The 15452-nt window shown below is 47.5% G+C and overlaps 1 protein-coding gene across 1 annotated transcript in view; it reads right to left on the bottom strand.

Moving 5' to 3' along the window:
* The window catches only part of LOC8041086 (serine/threonine-protein kinase SIK3), an 89503-nt gene extending 86551 nt beyond the window's left edge, over positions 1 to 2952 (bottom strand). The window contains exon 1 of the mRNA XM_042288687.1: positions 1800 to 2952. Coding sequence (XP_042144621.1) covers positions 1800 to 2003 — 204 coding nt within the window. The 5' untranslated portion in view covers positions 2004 to 2952. The remainder of the gene's footprint in view (positions 1 to 1799) is intronic.
* Positions 2953 to 15452: the final 12500 nt, after the last annotated feature.

Raw genomic sequence — 15452 nt, 5'->3', positions numbered from 1 at the left:
TCAATAGCTGTGCCCTGTAACAATGCCTTATTTCACTAGTTTAGATCTGGTAAGGTACTTACTTGTCAATGAAATAATCAGAAAGTATTGCGCTACCATTTCTGCAGACAAGGTTATGCTTATATTTACGTGGTTATGGTCAAACGTATTTTCAAGTTATTGTTTCTAAACTTCACCTTCACTTATCCGTGTGCATTTCATTAAGTTATTTCTTTATTTCAGTATGCTTGCCACGGACCATTTGCAGGAACCGGAAACTCGTCAAATACGTCGTCGCAGGTTTTGTTTTAGGTTACGCCATTGAAGATTGATGGAAAGAAAGTTATTTATTATTTTTATTATTACAACATACTATGATAGATGATAGATCAAAAGACTATTCGTCAAGCAGGCAATTCGAAAAATAAAATTTATTAAGAACACTGTCGAGAGAAGTCCTCAATTTATATCGTGACACGGTAGATATAAATTACACGGCAGCATTAACAACGCGACACCTGATACAACGACTCAAATTTCACGGTAAGCAATAAAAATACGTCTGTGTTTATCCGGCACGGGGCTGTCTGGAACTAGTGCATGTGTTTACATCCCACAAAGTCTCGGCGCAACTACCCAAGTACCGCAACATCCGAGTTCCTTTTGTCGGACGTAGAAAAAGCGACAATAGGAAAACCTCGGGTTCCTGCAGGAAGCGTGCCGCTCAAAAGCAAAAACTCCCATGTTGACGACCCGACTCCAGGAAAACACACCGATGTGACAAGCACACGCGCGCACACACACACACACACAAAAGGAACTTCCTCGCTGCTGGTAATGACGAATGCTTCCCGGCAGGTAAACAGCACAACGGCGGCGAAGTGGGAGGCTCAAATAACCCCGCTAACGTCGCGGCGCCCGCGAAAGCTCGAGGTCGCAGCAGGCAACTGGTAGCACGCGCAACGAACGGGAAACCGATGTTCGGACGGTCCCACCCGCTCGCGCCCGCGTCATTTCACACACTGCAGTCGTCGTTACCGCCGCAGCAAAGATCGTTCAGGTCAGCCGCAAAGGCAGGGAGGAATCGGCAGAGGCCAGTCGCGCGAAGGCCAAGTTACGTTGAGGCTGCGTTGCATCACGGTCAGTACGCTGCCGACGTCCTTGTGAAACGACAGGTATTGGGACATAACTGGCCGCGTTTTTATGTTTCTTCTTGTTTTAGTTTTATGTACGTTCTTTGCTTGAGGAAGACGCCCCAACTTCCAAGGCGGCAAAGAATGCAACGTCGTCCGCTAATCTGCCCAGCGCCTTGGCATAAACAACCGGAGCCGAAACTCGAAAGCGGAAACCGACACGGCTGACAGTACCCAGTTATCGCGAACGGGTGTAGCGGCGAGCGAGCGCAGGGGCCGTTGGAAAACACAGCGACGGATCGACGCGTACGGTGGTGCGAAGAAGCACGCCCTAAGCACCCCAGGGAAGGTTCCAATAGGTACCGGCGCTAGCGCGGAAGAAGCTGCGGGTCTCCGGCGTACGAGCGAGTAGGCGTTCCTCGAAGAAAAACAAAGATAGACAAAAATACACGGGACGGTTCGGCCGGCCGCTGCTTCCAAGACGGGCTGCTAAAAATTGCTCGAAATGCGAGCGACGCAGAGTCCCGCTTCACATTAGCCCCGCTACCGCCGCCGAAAATTCAGGAAACACAACTGGAAGAGAGGTCAAGGACCGCCGAATCAGGTGTTCCGTCGCAGGTGCGGACGGCGTTCCGTCAACTGTCCAAACCGAAAACATCCACCTCCCAGGAACGTGCGGCGACTTACCTTTGTTTTTGTGATGACGTGGGTTGCTAGGCGTACCACGGCGAAGTTTCCTTTTCCAATTGTTTTTCCTAGTTCGTAAAATCCGACTCGAACGAGCCCCGCACACCCCGACGTCTTTACCCTGTCAGCCGCCATGTTGTGGCGGGACTCACGCATGCGCCCGAAGCCTACTCTCGCTGCCGGGCGTTCGAAGATCTTCCCCATTCAAGCTCCCTCGTAATCCCGTGGCACGTCGGTAGATGTAGGCAGTCACTTTTGCGGCGTTCCTCGTAGCACAAATCCGAGCCGGCTTTCATCCTGGGGGCCGTCGACTCGCCGCACCGCCAAAGAGCCTCCCGAGCGCGACAGTAGCAGACGCATTTGCCTGCGTTCGAGGCTAGCGAAAGAGCAGAGGGCCGGCGGAAACACGGGGAGAGGAGAACACCTCGGCGCACGTCACGATGACGTCGATGACGTCGCCGCAAACTGGGCGGTTGGGTGCCGGTGGCGAAGCGGCGGTGAAGTGAAACTTTTGAGAGTCGCACACGTGATAACAGACGTTTCGGTGCGGCTCAAAAATACGCTACCCGCACGGTCTCCGATCTGGATCAGGCAAACATGGTGCATCTGTTTCTCGACGGGTTGCACACGGGTATGGGGTAGCGCGCTGACTAGAAGCACGGAGGTTCCGAAGCGGAGCGCGGAGTCGGGGCGAGGGCCGACGCTGACTTGCGCTGACGCTCTCGCCAAGACCTTGAAAGATGCGCGAATGACGTCAACGGGCGTCAGGTCGCCACGGCAACGCAGCCGCCACGCCGCCGCCGCCGCCGATGCCCTCGTTCAGCTGTGTCTGTATCGGAAGTGTGCGGGTTTTTCAGAATCGCGCTGCTGCAGCTGGCTGGCTTGCCGTCTGTTTTGAACCCTGCTCGTGGCGAGGTCATAGACGTTGGGGCAAAACGGAAGGTGACTGAAAACAGACTAGAAAATCAAGCGCGCGTGAATCGCGATTCGCGGCATTCTCGCGAATCGCAATGCCGGTGGCTCTTCTAATCACCATTCGGCGCGCTTGATTGGCTGCGTCGCAACCGACAACACTCGCTCAGGGACTTTGGCATTTGAACGCCCGATCCGTCCGGAAGCCGTGCGCTGTGCTCGTGTATTTGTATCCGGTGAGGCAAGGTCGCCGTGGCAGCAGAGCTAATTCTTGGATATCCTTATTGGGGGGGGGGGGGGGGGGGGGGGGGGGGGGTGTAACCGATTTTGAATATTTGGTTCGCTGATTGGTCCAAGAATGTTAAGATCCTGCTCACCTGTAATGCAATCACTCCCAGCCTGAGAAACGCAGCACGTCGTTCATTATCATCCCGTTTCCATGCCTCGTGATGTTTTTCGGCGTTTTTACTCGACCAGTGCCACAATTTCCTTGGCTTCGAGGCGGCGATAATAAGCTACTCGAGACTCGCTACGCCTGGTGTTTCTGAAGTTGACGGGCTATGAGTTTACGGACGCAATATTAATCGCGTGCACCATGTATAAAAAAAAATAATAAACAAAAGATTACCGTTTAAGACAGACCACGAAAATGGGAGACTAGTACGCCACAGGCTGAAATTTCTCTCGAATCTGTACCTTTCTTGGTCAAATCCGGAGCGTAAGTTCGTCTGCTTCTTTTGCAGGGGTTCTGGTGACGTCAGAACGCCGATCTCTGATTGGCTCTGGTTGAAAGGATAGTGGGTAGACCTCAAAGCGAGCTGCCTTGAGGTCTACCCACTATCCTTCAATGAGAGCCAATCAGAGCTCGGCATTCTGACGTCACCAGAATTCCCGCAAAAAAAGCAGACGAACTTGAGCTTGACATAATCGTCATTCGTCAACTCACTCGGTCAAAATCTAAAAACAGGTATCGAGATGGTTGCCGACAATTACAAACGGAAACTTCCATTATTCCTTATATACTTCCGAAACTTGAACCACCTATCTATACAAATAAAATAAACGAATGAATCTACGGGTGTATAAACACTGTCATTTCTCGGCACGTACAAAAAAAAGAAAGTTATTGTTTGATCTACTTTTCTCGACTGCCGTCTGAGACAAAATATATCGAGTTTTTTTTTTAATGTTGAGCTATAGCTGATATTTCACCTTAGCGTGACAATCGAACAAAATGAGCCGGCTTTCTGCGCCCAGTCGGCGATTATACGGCGGAACAGTAAACCTCCATGATAAGAAAATGACACGTGCAGTGGCGAAAATCCGACGAGAACACATGCTGCAAAGTTGAAATTTTACGTTGGTACGGACTGTTTACAGGTGCGGACTGTACAACAATTTGTTTTTCTAGATCGTTCATTACGGCGAGACGAGACGAATTGTGTGAATAACAGAGTATACTAAAAATGAGTGAAGTATGAGCTTCTTTTTAAGTTAGTAAAGCAGGTGTTTCTGAAGGTGTGTTGTGTCTGAAAAGGTTTTACGAGCGGACCAGGCGCCAGATATGGCTTATGCACTGGATGCGGGATATGCACCGGGTGTCGACTATCTAAAAAAAAAAAAACAGAATTCAACGAAAATGTTCCTCCGCATGCGGACTGCGGTATTAATTCCGATATTTTTTTCCAGAAATGGCCGATCTGCACGTCGCGTATTGTTTCGTAGTCTGAAAAAAAGAAAAAAAAAATGATCGAAAGCTTTTTAGTTTTTATTTTAGCAATTATGCTTTTAAACCAGTTGAATAAACCTGAGACTGGGGCTGATATGAACATACAGGTCGAAGGTTGACTCTATGTGTTGGTGGTGGCTGATTGTGGGCTATATAAGAAGGCAGACTAAATAAACCTGGTTGCTGAGTTTAAGACGTCGTCCTGTCCTTTTTTGTTCCTCCAACTTATATGTTCATTTCTGCCCCAGTCACAAATTTATTCAACATGGCTAACATTCACCAGCTCGCCTGCACCCTTACTATATGAACGCTTTTAAACGTTGCAGCGAAGTCTCGACAACTGGACAAAAATTTGACTAAGATAACAAACGGTATCCATTCTTCTTCGTCCTTGCGTACACGCTGGGAGCGGCTGTAAGGCGAGCCAAATAGAAACTCTAAAGTCCAGAACAAACCAAGAAGAAGAAAAAAAAAAAAAAAGAAAAAGGGGGGGGGGGGGCAAGCGAAAGAGTACAAATTTTTCGCCTACTCTCTCACTCACTCTTTCTTTCTTCTATTTTTTTTTATTATTATTTATTTTTGCTCTAGCTAGGTTAGCCGAGCAGATTCCACCTTCTCCAAAAATATTTATCTGTTGCCCGAATCACACCTTTGTGTTTTTAAATGCAGAGGTGGATGACTTCGGGCACAATATTGAAACGGAAATAATGCACCCCAAAGCCAAGCGTCATCGTGTCGCATTCAAATACCTTTACTCGTCTTCACCTAAAAAAAGTTTTGCACATTTCCTACATGCGAGGCGTTTAGCATTTCAAACGTGAACGTCTGGATAAGGTAACATACATATAATCTAAAAAGCACCTACATATATCTTAATAATCCACACAAAGGGAGAAATTAGTAATGCTCCGCGAGGAAATGGACTTTTTTTACTACGGTTCTTGGGGTAAAAACGAGTACAGTGTATACACAAAGTATGAGAAAGGAACTGCAACAAGGTGGAAAGTTGGGCGAGTTGGTTGATGGTCATATTGAATGGGTTAAAACATGGGTTAAATGGGTTAAAACAGCGCTGTGTCAGTGTGTTTCCTTTTACTGGTCCTTCGTCTTTTTTGCGCTGTTTTAACCCATTCAATATGACAAAGTATGAAACGAAAAGCCTCTTTGCCGCCCAATTTAATTGCAGCGATTTTGTTTTTATATTTACACCGTTTCGCAACTGGGCAGAAAATGTCGGCACTTCGAAACATCTCTCGTTCCAATCCCCACAAAAAAAAAAAAAGAAAAAAAAAGAAAAAGGGGGGACGAAAGTCCCGAATTAAATATTTTCAAAGCTTGATATGGGAACCCTAAAAGGGGTATTGCTTTCTCGTGTTAGCCGTTGGTCGCAATCTAGGAGGGAGCGAGGGCTCCCTTTTTCTCTACGTTCCCTCCTACCGTGTCCCCAACACGAGCAAGCCTCAGCAATCAACTCCCTCAAGTGCTACCGCACCTTCATTGCCTTTGACCAAATGTCTAAACCAGAAAAACAAAACCTTATTTTTATACTCAAAAAGAACGGCAGTTTATTACATCGTTTGTTATATAACAAAAAGAAAAACAAAGTGTGCCTGGAAACGTCTCTTTGTACACCACTCCTTCTACAATGCGTCTCAGCACCACGTGTTGCAGGAAGAATCGTCCAAGCGGGGTCAGTTTTCCGTCCCGCTTTGGAAGCGGCGCATGATGTTCCTCAGGACAAGCTTTTCTCACTTCATCGACACGAAAGCTGACGCGGGATCCTTCAGAAACTGGATGATATCGGGCATCATTTCTAGCTCCGAAGAAACGTAGTAGCACAACACACGGCGCATCTACCTGTACCCGGCGGTCCTTCCTTCGTTCGCTTCTCCGCAGTATAGCGCTGTGAGGTGGCGAAGCACCCTTGCCAGGTCGGTTGTAAAGCGCGAGCGTATTATGTACGGGCAACAATGTTGCTATTCACGTCAAATGTTCTTTTATGTTACTTTTTGTTTTTAGTGGGGTATTTATGTGTGTGTGTGTTTGTTTGTTTTTGTGCCTGCGTGTGTTTGTTCGTTTGTTTTTCGGGAACGGGGGTTAGACTGTTATAACTGGGTTATCGCCCATTTATGTTAATATTTTATATTAATTCATTTATTTAGTCAGCGGAACCGCATCCTTTTTCTCCGCTGCTAAGTTAAAAAAAAAATTAGCATTTTTTTATTTGAGCCAATCTGGTCTTTTTTCTGTGGCTTTTTTTTTCGAACTACACAATTTAATTGAGCCGACAAATAGCGTCATATTTTTGTTTTCTACGTGAAATTAAAAAAAGTATTTTGTTGACAAAAAATATTAATTGTGCATTTTTATTTACCAACAAATATTCAGTATTCACTTAAAAAAAGTTTAAAATATCTTCCAAGAAAACCATGATTTCTTCAAAAAGTACACTTAAAATGAACTGAATCTTTTATTTGTAAGCTACCTAAATTGAAAACTTCCTGGAAAGAACCTGAAATAAGCCGTCAGTAGGTACAGTCACACGAACAAGACTGCTGACTGGGCGAGTTGGTAGTTCGTGTCGAATAACGTAACAGCGTACAACAGCGCACAACAGCGCACATCGAAGGACACATTGACAAGTGTGTCAGCAGGCCATCTTTAACTCTCTCACAAAGGGAGCGGGAGTATTTAACCAAAAGTTATCCTTGGCACCAGCAGTGAGAAATCTTTATTATTCTTCACTTTTTAATTTGTAATATTTATTTTTAAATAATTCCTAAATTTTATTGGGTTTTCAGTTTTATTTTTGTCAAAAAAAGTCAAATTGGACGTTTTAGTGATTTATACAGCGTAAGGTTGGTCTGCCAGTAGGGGCGACACTGGTTTACACTGTAGATGAGCAATTTAGCCAGTGCGGTACAACCGCTAGCCTGGGGTCTTTAACGTGCGCCACGCAGTAGTGATACAGGACCGCACGCCGGTACGATGCTCCTCCAGATCGAAACGGGCAGGGGTGGGGCTCGAACCCAGGATCCCTGGGTTCTGCAGCGCGAGCTTTCGCTCCACGCGCGTCGAGCTGGGTGTGCGCTTCAGCCCACTCGACCACCGATCCCCTTTTTTTTTTTTTTTTCGTTTTTTGTTGTAATCTGCATTTGAGGTTGTCATCTCTTTCTTAGGACATACAAAAAGAGGAGGTGGGTCTTTTTGCATAGGAGAAGAAGACAATACAAATCCAAGAGTTGTGAGTCAGCGCCGAGTGAGTGTATATTTTTTGGTGTGTCTGAGTTTGCGAGTGTATCTCTTGTTGGTGCGCTGTTACGTTAGTCACACGAACAGTAGTAGAAAAAAAATGCCTATTACAGACATTAGTAGTGCCTACTAGCGCGTGTAATCGTACGACGCGTGCTTGATTACTTCTGGTTTCGCCTTCTTTCTATAAAATAAACAAATAAACGTAGCATAGCAGAGGAAAAGTAAACACAACGAAAAAGAGCGCGGTTGCTTTGCGTGTGTTCTCCTTTTATCGCTCGGTCTAAGTTTACTTATAATATGCATATGTTTTAAGATCTTGGACGACACCACCCACAAAACCGCGGGCCGTACATCGGATCGTCATAATTTTGAGATGGCCAAAAGCGTCAGTAGTGTTCGTGAATTTAATCACAACGTTACTTTTGCTCTTTTTGAAAACTTTTACCACTAAGACACAACTCAATTTCGCTTTTAAACGGAGAAAGTTGATTGTGCGTCTGTTACCGTGTCGCTCCCCTGTCGATCTCTCACGGAGACTCCGTCATCTATGACCCCGTCCCGTCATGATTTTCCCGCCGACGTCTCAGATTCCGTTTGGTTTCCGGTCCGCTCTTGCCGAGCGTTTGTGACTTCGCATCCCCAGATGGCTCTTGTGATGGCGGCGGAACTCACCTAGTCTTGCTCAAGTTCGGCCGAGCTAGTGTAAACATCACGCGAAACCACGGGCAAAGCTCAGTCCGTCAGGCGCCTGTTGATGTTACTTGAGCATCCTCGTGCTCGTCTTCCTTCTTCTTTTTTTTTTTTTTTTGTGTGTGTGCGTGTACTTCCTTTCGTCCCGTTCAAAGTTGTATTTTCAAAGAAATAGAGCCGGTAACAATTTCTAAAATGTTAATGGCACATTCGATTGAATACCAGGCGTAAGACACAAGTTACTGGAGTGGTTAAAATATAAAAAAAAAGATTAGTAAAAAAAAAACGCCATGAAGGTCACGTGCAGCTAGACAACAACAAAGTGCATTTTTCTGCCCCAGAAAAACAACCGCAAACAAATATAATGAAATAAATAGACAAACAGGGGATTCGCCTTGCATTTTTTTTTAACATAAATGTAGTTTTTGACTTTCAATGAAATTCTTTTTTGTCAACCGGAGCTCATTATAAACGTCGTTCATGTGGTACGTTGTGTTCGTGTCCTCTTCGGTGCCTCTTTTATTTTTTGTCTTTGGTTTATACAGTTGTATTAAGAGTTCATAGTGCTTTACTTACAGCATTATGTTCAAAATGTTATATAAATAAGGTCTAACGAAAGAAACTCGTTACATGTATCTTGTAATTACGTTACGAATTACTGTAGCCACATGTAACGTTGAAATGACAAGATAATTTAAAATAGAAATGAATTACAAATATTTTGTTATTTGGAAGTTGTAACGCATTGCTTATCAAGTCTGCTGGTGAAATACCCCCCTGTAATGAGTGGCTTTCCACCAATGACGACGTCTCGGCACTGTTGTTTCATTGGGTCAATTCAAGGTGCTTGATAAAGTCGGCAGAAATGCACGTGTGAATGCATTCACAAAGTTGCGTTTGATTGCATTTGGCAGCGTTTGACGGCCTTTGACTGAGTCTGACTACGTTTGACTGTTTTTTTTACTGTGCTTGACTGCGTTTTCCTGTGTTTAACTGCGTTAAAACTGCCTTTTACTGCGTTTGATTGTTTCCACGGCGTTTGCCTGAGTTCGACTGATTTTGACTGCTTTTTATTGCATTCATCTGCATTTGACTCTGCTTGACTGCACACCCCTTCAGTGAGCATCGTTACACGACGACATTATGTACCAAGCGAATTGAAGAAAATGTGAAATAACGATGGTGGCGACCTTAGCGCTACCAACGCTCTCCCAGCACGTCTTTTCCGCTAATTTTGAAGGTCCCTTCACCAAGGGCTTTTTTCCTCGGATGTTTTGTCCGATAAAACGGGGCTGTCCACGGGTTTTCTTGACATAACTGAATGCGCACTTCTAGTGCCGTAACGGGGCGCGAACCAAGCTCAAGACATTCTTGTCGTTTAAGGAAATCTTTCCTGACCCTCATCAGGAGGAAGGTCACTCGGTTGTGCGCACGAACAATGCGTTGACTTTAGTTGTAAACATACCGACTCGCAATGACCTAAGAAGCAACCCAAAGGAAAAAAAAAAAAAGTAGGCGCTAATAAATGCGTGGTTGGGGGGCTCCATTTGGATATGAGAAGACCAGATTGAGTATCAATAGTTCGCTCGGTGATAATTTGCGCAATAATATCCGCCCCACTCTCAGACCTTTTTGTAAGTGCTCATATGGCGTGTCAAAGACAAAGAGATAGCGAGATCATACGCGTACGTAGTCTTGACTCCCTGGTGAATTGGCAGTGCCGGCTGTCGTGTTACGCCGCCGGAGAACTCCCTGACTGTCCGTCATAATTACATGGGAACATGCTAGAATCGAGTTTGCTAAATAATTTCTCTACGAGGAAGACGTTTGCCAAGATTTCACAAATAAATCACGGAATACCTAATGAGATTACGGCGGGTTGAAGAGAGATAGCTGTACTAATGAAATAGCAACGTCGCATATGGCGAGATAACGCAAACAAATGCCTTGCAGAACAGAACCCGATGATAAGTGCGGACACCTGGCTATCACACATGATTCCTTGATTACACAGTGGTAGATATGTAAAGCGGTGAGCTCTGTTCGTAAAGCGTTATCTCAATTTATTTTTCTTTGTTATCACTTTCCAGGAGTCCTACGTGCCCAGCATCGGCAGGTGTAACCAAACGAATTCGCCTGAAGCACACGTGTCCTCTCCTCTGTTCCTGTTTACGAGCGAAACAGGTGTAACCGCCACGAAGTTCCTCGTAACGGCATCGAACCCCCGCACTGATGAAACGATGATCACATAACGCGCTCCCTTCATGCATTTATTACGTTCCCAGCTACCGTCGCCCACGCTCTTAAACCAACTTATCACTGTGCGTTTCAATTTGAAACGTCTCTTCCATGCGTGTTATACCCGAGCCACACGGGCAACTCGAATGCCATTTACAACGAATGACATTGGTGTAATCGGCGAATCAGCTCGCACTCTTTCGCGCATGGAATGCGCTACGCCCGGAGTGTCGCGCGCTGATTGGCCGTCCGCTCAAATGTCATTCGTTGTAAATGGCACTCGAGTTGCCCGTGTGGCTCGGGTATACACCATGATTTCATTTCAAAATTGGTACCTTGAAACGCTTTACGTTATTTCTGTCGCTCGTGCCACTCACGCAGCCGACTAACCAACCGCCCAGTGGGCCACTCAGCGTGTAGGTGCGAAGCATGTGACAACGTATTGTCGGAATGCTCTTCTCCTGAGGGGAGCTGTCACGTGCTTCGCATCCATCGTTCTGATTGGCTCACGGGGGCCATAGCGTTGGCTCTTTGCAAAGCTACAGTGAAACGAAGTACAGGAGGCTTCGGAGCGAAGGACCTGGTTGACGTAAATCTGCTGGCCTCCTGGGCGCAGCCACCGCAAAACCCCTTGCCGAGCGGTATTAAAGTTTCTGCGAAAACTTGGCCTCGCATCGCGACTCTGATACTGTCCAACGTCGGGGGGTTGGGGGGGTATCAATGGGGATCCTCATAGGGAGGGGGGTGGAAATAAAACATCATTGCGGTGGTGGTTGCGTGGCACACTTGTTGCCCTGCGACCATCGACGACTCACAAGTATCGCCTTCTTGTGCCCCCTCGCAGGGTTGGGCTAGTGTCGGGCACCCATTGGCTTTTTATGAAATTCCACCTGATCCTAGGATCCTATTATTTATTTGAGTCTTGGCAGTGTTGTTTGAAGACCGGTGGCTTCGCTGCATTTCCATAGGAGCTAAGCCTTTTTCTTTCTTTACTTTTTCCTCAGGCAAGTTCGCGCTTTGCAAATTTTACAAAAAAAAAAAAATAAAAATACACAAAGACACCATCTGTGGGAAACGCTGCAGAAAGTCGTAGCGCGATAAGTCAAGAAACAGAATTTTGCGGTCGATTTAAAGAGCCTGGCCTCTCCTTGAATCACCCTGTACCTAAAGCCTGTTCACACATGCAGCGGAGTGCTACAAGCATAGCGCTGACTTCGCGCTAAGCGCGTGCTGACGGGAGCGTTCACCAGCTCTGTAACACACCGTAAAAACTGTTGCTCATGGCAGACGAGAAGTAGCTGATGACACGCTAGCAGCGCCACATCAGCGCTTCGCTGTATGTGAGAACCGGCCTTTATACGGTCGCTACGAAAAGTCACCAATTCAAGGAGACAGCCGGGCACGCGACATTCGAGACACGAATGTTTCGGTGACTTAGACGTAACGTAAAAAAATGGTACTGTGTGAAAAGTTGAACCGAGCTCAACTCCTTACGTTACGTTAAGACGAGCCTTGTGTCCTTGGTTGCACGGTAATTCACCCTCCTACCTTGTCGTCACCGAAACATTCGTATTTAAAATGTCGCGTGCAAGACTATCTCTTTGAATTGGTAACCACGCTTAATTCGAAGCACAGATTTTCCGGTGAATTTTCGTAACGTAAAGAAAGAAAAGGGGTCTCTGTGAACGAGCCTTTATGGGCTATATAGCTGTTCAATGTTTGCCCAGACATATGCACTCCGCTAAATTGAGCGCATATTTTATGCAATAAAGAACCAGTAAAAAAAAAATGAAAGCCGTTCACAACTCCCTGCAACGCCGAATTAGAGCGCAGCTCTTGAGGAGGAGGAGGGAAGGGTACTGAGAGGAGGGTATACCCCTCCTTCCCCCTCCTTGTTGTGGCTTACGACCACGGTGCTTACGACAAGAGACAGGACGAGGTGCAGCCGATGTAGCTTCCAGAGCCAAACGGTTTTAATGTCCCGTGCATTCGTTTCGTCTCGCACATCCCAGGCGCGCGCTCACTTCTTTGCCCGCCGCCTCGCGCTATTTATTGAAACAATACTCAAACACAACACTCCTTCCCCATCAATGTTTTGGCTGACTCACAAAAGAATACCTCTCCGGTGGCCTACGTTGTCGTATGCTACTTCGAAGCACTGGTGTGGTCGGTACCGCTGTCTCGGAAACAGGCTCCATATCGAGGGCAGCAGGCTCTGTCATGTTGTCTCGAGAACCACCGGACGCCCTTCGTGGTGTTGCAGCCGGAGTGTCGACATTTCTTCTCTGTGCAGACGAATCTTCGAAGTGTCTCGGACGGACATCATCCACGTGCACATACCGATGCTGATCTTGCACTATCACGACGTAGGTTGATGCACTTACTTTCTTCATAACACGTCCCACCAACCATGCAGGATCTGTCGGACGTGATCCCCGGACGAGGACTTGGTCGCCTTCTTCGAAAGTTCGCCAAGAGCCTCTTCTCATGTCGGCGGCTGTCTTGATTTGTTGCTGGCGATCTCTCATGCGTCTCTCCATTTCAGGATGAAGGAAGCTCAGACGGGTCCTAGGCTTCCAAGAGAGAAACAGCTCGGCTGGAGTTCTGTCGGTCGTACCAGTTGGGGTGTTTCTGTATGCAAACAGGAACTGGTCGACTCGATGTTGCATCGATTTCGGTACACCCGTCCGTTGCTCGTCGATTACCTGCCTCAAGAGGTCTCCGAATCGAAGCGCTCCAGCAGGATGCGCAGGTCCTCGTTCAGCTGGTTCCAGTACCTATTGACAACAGTGAGGACCCCCTCGTCGGAGGTCTGGCGCTTTTCGAGCTGCTCCACCCTCGCCCTGAGCTCGTTCTCTTGCCGGATGCGCTGCTCCAACCGCTGGTAAAAGTCCTCCGTACCATGCCATCCTCGTCGCCAATTATGTTGTGGCTTACGACCACGGTGCTTACGACAAGAGACAGGACGAGGTGCAGCCGATGTAGCTTCCAGAGCCAAACGGTTTTAATGTCCCGTGCATTCGTTTCGTCTCGCACATCCCAGGCGCGCGCTCACTTCTTTGCCCGCCGCCTCGCGCTATTTATTGAAACAATACTCAAACACAACACTCCTCACATCGTCACCCTGCCTCCCCTCCTCCTCCTTCACCCCCGTGGGGTCACGTGACCTCCCCGAGCTTTTCAGCCTTTCCACTCTGGTGAAGAAGGAAGACCAGCGGAGCTGTACGTACAATGGAAAGTAAAGGCCGGCCGCAAGTCGGAAAGCCAGAATGGAAAGGCTGCCGCCATCTATGAGCGACGGCGGCAATCAGATACGTGGCTTGCCGCCGTGACTCATAGATGGCGGTAGGTGTCCAGAGTTCGGTGTCTTCATTTCTTTGTGGGGGACACTATCCTGGGGAAACTAGCCCTTAACAGCTCCGCTGGAAAAAAACAAATCCGACGGGGGACGTTTGCCTTTCACGTTGCTTCGTTGTAAACCTATATCTAATGGGCTTAATTAAAACAAAAACTTCTGGACACATCAAATGTCCCATGTAAGGCACAATTTGCAAAATAGAGCTAAAAACAGCAGCTGCAGCCTGCACCATCAATATTCGAAGTATATATATATCGTTGGCATAAAACATTGCTTCATGTCATCATATTAAAAACATTGCTCAAGTTGTGAGGAAGAGAACACAGCGCTGACTGCCAACTGAGGTATTGTGAAACAGGAAGACGAAGCATCAGAAATGAAAGACACGCACTATACACGCTTGCAAGTCCGGCTTCAGGGCGCTGCCATCTTGCTCGGCTGGGGGGCGCTTGGACGAGCCGTAATCCGATTACGAAGCGTTGCTAAGGCGTCGTAATCGTATTATGGCCGCGCCCAAGAGCGCACCCCACTGAGGAAGATGGCGGCGCTCTGAGACCGGACTTGCAAACATGCATAAGCAAGAGGTTTTATTGACGGAATATGAAGAATTCCTTAGAGTGGGCGGTACTCGTTGTGGCCGTGGTGGCAGCGACCTCCTTAGCCCTTTCCTCCAAGGCGCGGTCCACCTCAGGCTCGGAGCTTCGGAGCAAGGCCTCCCACTCATCATGGTATGGGATTGGGGGAATAGGGCATTGTGGGCGAGCCCACATTATGTGGGGCAGAGTGGCTTTGTCTCCACATAGGGGTCCTTCCGAGGGAAGTACATTGAGGGGAAGATGTGGGTGAGGGTGGCGGGATTGGGCAAAGTGCCCGTCTGGAGTTGGCGCCAACTATAAGCCTGCTCCAGGGTAAGGGACTTGTCGGCTGGCAGATAAACCAGACGGGAGAGGAGGCAGTGTGTGGTGAATTTTTTTTTTTTTTTTTTTCATGGAAGCTGGATGGACTAGGGTGCCTACATGTTTCCGCCGCTCCGCTGTTTAGGGTGGCGACAACGTTTGTGATACCTGTTGCCGACAAACCAGTGTTGCCTACCTCGTTACCATGGCAGCCTCCGCTGTTTCGTCGACCATTTTGTCACACTCGCCAGTCGTGCGCTCGCGCTACTCCGCTAATCCTCGTTAGGGCTAGGGAGCGCCCACCGCTCTCGTTCCGACGGCGAGGTTTCGGCGTGCGATGCCGGTCTGTTGCGTTCCATTTTGTCGAGGGGACTCACGTTTCGATAAACGCAACGCATACTTCCTGCTTGCAACTTCAAAGTATGAAACGCCCGAATAAAGAGAGCGACAGCCACGACGACCGCCATTCCGCTGAGCCTCTGACTCGTCCGACTCCTCTTATTAACGGAAACGGAAGTGACCTCACAGTGTTGCCGGTGTGTCGAAACTACGAAAACTCAACGTTGTGTACGTTT

Source organism: Ixodes scapularis, unplaced genomic scaffold, assembly GCF_016920785.2.
Source record: "Ixodes scapularis isolate PalLabHiFi unplaced genomic scaffold, ASM1692078v2 PGA_scaffold0__279_contigs__length_252992795, whole genome shotgun sequence".
Taxonomy (NCBI): domain Eukaryota; kingdom Metazoa; phylum Arthropoda; class Arachnida; order Ixodida; family Ixodidae; genus Ixodes; species Ixodes scapularis.
This window is presented reverse-complemented; position numbering and strand designations above follow the sequence as displayed.